The sequence below is a fragment of the Hordeum vulgare genome, chromosome 4H, assembly GCF_904849725.1.
Source record: "Hordeum vulgare subsp. vulgare chromosome 4H, MorexV3_pseudomolecules_assembly, whole genome shotgun sequence".
Classification (NCBI taxonomy): Eukaryota; Viridiplantae; Streptophyta; class Magnoliopsida; order Poales; family Poaceae; genus Hordeum; species Hordeum vulgare.
In genome coordinates this window covers 608,913,252-608,918,036 of record NC_058521.1, presented here as the reverse complement: position 1 = coordinate 608,918,036, position 4,785 = coordinate 608,913,252, and the positions used below count along the sequence as shown (strand labels likewise).

At 45.0% G+C, this 4,785-nt stretch overlaps 1 protein-coding gene across 2 annotated transcripts; it reads right to left on the bottom strand.

The window, feature by feature from the left end:
• Positions 1–1,066: 1,066 nt before the first annotated feature.
• On the bottom strand, positions 1,067–4,082 carry LOC123450060 (probable protein phosphatase 2C 31). Of its 2 annotated transcripts, XM_045127463.1 has the most exons (5): positions 3,343–4,081; positions 2,411–3,258; positions 2,199–2,312; positions 1,680–1,944; positions 1,067–1,581 (listed from the first exon to the last, which is right to left on the bottom strand). In XM_045127463.1, exons 1-5 carry the CDS (start codon positions 3,755–3,757, stop codon positions 1,466–1,468), a joined length of 1,758 nt encoding a protein of 585 aa, XP_044983398.1. In that variant the 5' UTR covers positions 3,758–4,081; the 3' UTR covers positions 1,067–1,465. The 2 variants fall into 2 exon arrangements, with proteins under 2 accessions (XP_044983398.1, XP_044983397.1); XM_045127462.1 differs by having other exon boundaries at positions 2,411–4,082.
• Between the last annotated feature and the right edge of the window lie 703 nt (positions 4,083–4,785).

The following is a 4,785-nucleotide window of genomic DNA, read 5'->3' as shown; positions in this document are numbered from 1 at the left end:
GCATGGAAGTGAGAATCTGTTTTAAGTTGTATGCGGTATATTCCATTTACAACTTGATGCCTAACAGAAGAATTTCTTTTGACTAAGTAAAAAATGCCGGTAACCAAGGTGGGCATAGCGGTGGGCAGACTATAAGATGACACACAACTGTAGATAGACTTTCTGGGCATTATTATGCCACATGGAGGCACCTCAGGTGGGGTTTTCATGATGAATATTGCTTGTTTAATTTACCTTTTTCTACTACTATTATGTCCCATCCGTTTGATTTTATGGTATGGTAATCTTGCCCTTCTTACAAGCAAATTGTCTGCATCTAGATATCATAATAGGCCTACCTTAATGAGTAGTACTACTCTACTAGAAAAGAAAATGATGCTGGTTGTGCCGGCCATTAACAAAGTTGTAGCTAAAATATGTTGAATACGCTTATTAAAAATGTCAGGTTGATGCATGTCATACAATGATTTTCTTTGATTTGTGGAATGGATATTAATTTTGTTTGTGTTCATTTTTGAGCCTTTTGTATGTCTGTTCTCAACCCACATGAACTATTATTGTTGCTTTTCTTTACTGGAACAAGATGGAAATGTTGAATGCGGAGTTCTGGATATGGCCAACTGGTTGACGGGAGTCGGAAACTTTGTTTTTTCTTCTAGTCCCTTCGTTTTCAAATATAAATATTTTTAGAGCTTTCGCTAGGGGACTACATACAGAGCAAAATGAGTGTATCTATACTTTTAAGTATGTCTATATACATCCGTATGTAGTTTTTTAATGAAAAATCTAAAAAAACTTGTATTGAGGAACAAATATGGGTCAGAGGACCACAAGAGGATTACCGAAGATGAGGATGCTATGTTTCCCCCACCAAAAATAGTATGCATAGTTATGAAAGGAAAACCGAATCTGAATTGAATTATGTGCTTGGAGTGTAATATTTCTTTTTTTAGTGCCTGATAAAGATTTTTCCGAGAAGTTTTAATTGGGTAAAATTGATGGCGCAGAGAAGCATGTGTCAGCTTCTAGTAGTGGAATATAGCAATCCTGGTCATTTATAGGCAAATGAACAAACATAACATTCTTATTTCTCTTATACAGTTTCTCCTTTTCTTCTTTTTACCATCACCTATGACCATAATTGCGGGGGAAACCTAACTACACAAGCATACTAGAACTAGAGTCCTCCTGCCAAGCTATGCATACTAGTTTTGGGCTTACGGCGATGAAGGAACATTATTCTCAAGAGAAGGAAGAAAAAAGACCTAACAAAGTTGTTCATGGTGCATGTGCTTCGACAGTCCTGCTCGCCCCGCCTTTCCAACGTCACCATACCATACTAGCCCACCGGAAGCATTTTATTCAGCTCTTTATTAACTCTTGAAACACCTTGAGTTGCTCACTGGGCAACCAACTTCTGAAACTCTATGAAGCGAGGACACACTATGCACCACCAACACATCGCCTAAACGGAGGATCTCCACATTCCCCCCTTGAACGAGATCACGATGACGGAAACGTCATCATGGTACATCCTCCTTTCATAATGGGGTATCTTGAGCAGTTCATCGTAGTCCATACCTGAAAATCAATAGGCATGTGAAGTTACGAACAATGTCAAAAAAACTGGTTTGTGCGGGCAGGCTTGTGTCGTGCAGAGTATAGAGGTGGTTGCTTACCAGCCTTCCTTGCAGCCCGAAGTAACAATTCAACGACGAGATGATGAGCAGGATTGCCCTCAGGAAACATAGCTGTGAACATCTCTACCATATTAACCACCTCTTTGTTGGTGAAATACTGATAGAGCCCGTCGGACGACAACACCAGGAACTTGTCGTTGGGACCGATACGGTGGTGGCACAGTGATGGGATGCAATTGATGTAGGGCTCCTCGCCGATGTAATCGATCTTGAAGGACGCTAACAACCTATTGTTCCACTTTGGCTGCCAAGTAAAAAAAAATGGGAGTCCCTTGAATTATCAGGTGTGCAATATTGACATTTCAGGAAACTTTGATGACTCTCCATATATTAACATATGCAAGGAACGTGCAGCAAAGTGTATTGCTCACAATGTCAAATGCCATTTCATATTTGCATGATGCAATGCGTGAATTGCAAGTCACATTCACAACTTTCAGGTTCTTGATCAACATGCATGCTGAAGTATAAAAGAGACAATGTGTGATTGGTGTATACCTCCTTGAGGTAGCCAGCCCCGAATGCTCTGGTGACGCTGAGTTTCCCCTTCACCTTGCCGTAGATGATGGCGTTGCGATCATCGAGATGTTCGCCCTTGATCCTCTTTACCTCCTGTGTCACCCATATTCCAACAAGCAAAACTTAATAATGATCATGAATCACTAATTAGTGCATCACATAAATGATGATCTAATTAAGAGTGTGTGTACCTCCTCAACGGAGGTATTGTGTTCAGCGTTGAGCTGCACAGACTGTAGGCCACCCATGTCGTGTGAGTGCATGATCTTGGTCTTGGATTGTTGCAGATCCTGTGCCACCACCTTACCGTGGATGTTGTTACGACTAGGCTCCCGTCGACTCACCAGCATGGCACGACTGTCCCCGACGTTCATCACATAAACGTCCTCGCCCTTCATCAGCATCACTAGCACGCATGACCCCATCAGCCCAATCTCCGGGTTGTCGGCTGCGCCCTGCTCCGCTGCCTCGAAAAATGCCTCCTCCGTCTCCCTCAGCGCCTGTTCTAGCGCCTTGAGGACTTCGTCGTGCATTGGCAAGTTGCCCCCAGACGTGGCAGAATTGTCTGCCTCACGATGTTCTGTTCGACCCCTCTTCGCTGGCTTACGATCAAATTCTGGGCTGTGATTGCCTCCATCCAGGAAAAAGAGGTGATCGGCGGTGGTTGCCGGTTCATTGCACTGGATGTTGTCCCAGAGCACACCCTTGAGTGCGTGATGCACGGCGACATGGAGGTTCGCAAAGAGGTAGTCGGTTGCATCGGGACCGATGAAGCCGTCATAAATCCCCACAAACACCCACCCGTGCTCCTCTGAGAGCGCCACCTGGAACCGGTCCTCGCCGGCCATGCCTTGAGTCCACTGCACATTGTGGCTCGGTGGCGAGTGGTGATTCCCGTTGCTAGAGGAATCCATAACTGACGCCTCAGTAGGACCCTCTGATAGGAGCTTGTTGTGTGGCACCCTGAAATCGAGCTTGGAGGCGGATGCATCCAAGAATTTGTCGATAGGTCGCTCATTGCAACGCCGAGAGCTCATGGCTCCATGTTCAACCATGAGATGAGAAACACTGGGCTGGTGACTAACAAAGGAGGAGGACGATGAGAAGGAGCGGTCTAGCATACCAGACATGAAGGGCCGCCCTGCCAGTTGGTTGGCGATAGTGGATGCGGTGCCGGATGAATTGAAGAAGCGGCCATACATGGACGACCTAGTTGGTGTGGCCTGTAGCAGCGGTGCAGCGGCGAAGGAGCACGAGCTCTTAACGGTGCATCCAGATGATTGCGGCCCCATCAACTCATTAAGAAGGCGGAAGGACGGCATTGAAGATGACGTCGCTTGGTTGGCGTTGATGGCTGCCCCAAACAATGAGAAGAAGGGTGTTTTCGATGATAACACAGTACCCATTGGGGACTTGTTGAAGGCGATGGCTATTGGCACATACATGAAGGAGTTGCCATGGATATCACCGGGCACTTGGTCCGATGAGACGACCGATGCAGAGGTGTTGCCGGAGTTTTTGGTGATGCCATTGCCCATTTGCTTTTCTTTGGTGTGGGATTTGGGGACCAGCGAAATGAAGGGGATGGATGAGTTGAACTTTTAGGAAAGAAAGGGTGGAAGAAGAGTAGTTTGGGATTTGCCTATAGTTGGAGTTGGGTGGCAGAGTATAGGGCAAGCCCTCCTTAGAGTGAATATGGTGGCTTTCTTGCTTTGGTTACCCTATAACTTACTTCAAGGTGGTGTTGCTAGAATTGCTTCCTAGTTGGGACTTGGGAAACCATGGCACACTCCTATGGCTGTGGGGGAGTTTGGGATGAATTGAAATGGCCTCACTTCTTGTTTATATAGAACTCAGAGCACACTGCAGGCAATTAAATTGTATATCTTCATAGAAGATTTCTAGATTTACTGATAGATAGCGGTTTGATCTTGAAGATACGATGACAGACAATGTATTTGTTCCGAGGCGTGGACGTTCAGTTTCAACGCCAAGGAACTTGCTAGTGACAAAATTTGACGGGTGACAGGTCACAAGCGCTCTCTACACCATGCAACGTGGATAGCGAATGAGTGGTATGCCGTCATTACAGATGTAATTTTGTCGCATTTGAATATAGTGTGCTATATGAATACTTCAAATTTGGTTTAGCCGCTTGCGACGAGGGTCAATGAATGACATGCATTGCTTACAATGCCATTCGGAGTAGTAATGTTCTATCTTAGGAGAACCGATATTTTAGATTTTAAATCTTTGGTATTAAATGAGACATGTTACTATGCTAAATTTATTGTAGGTTTCGATCTTCTTGTGCCCCTACACAGGAAAAATGATGGATGGAGGGGGAGGGGAAGGGGCACCCTCTGTGTAGACACTGAGTTGTCCGCAAAAAGAGGAAAATGGAATGCCCCTTGCAAGTATGTCATAGAGGCCACCCCGTGTCTTTGAATTGTGGGTCTAAGGACATGCTAGACCATAGAGGCGTGCATTATCACGCGTGTCGACTTTGAGAATGTCTCAACAAAAAAGGCACACAATATTTAGGAAAAATTATGATTGTAAAAGT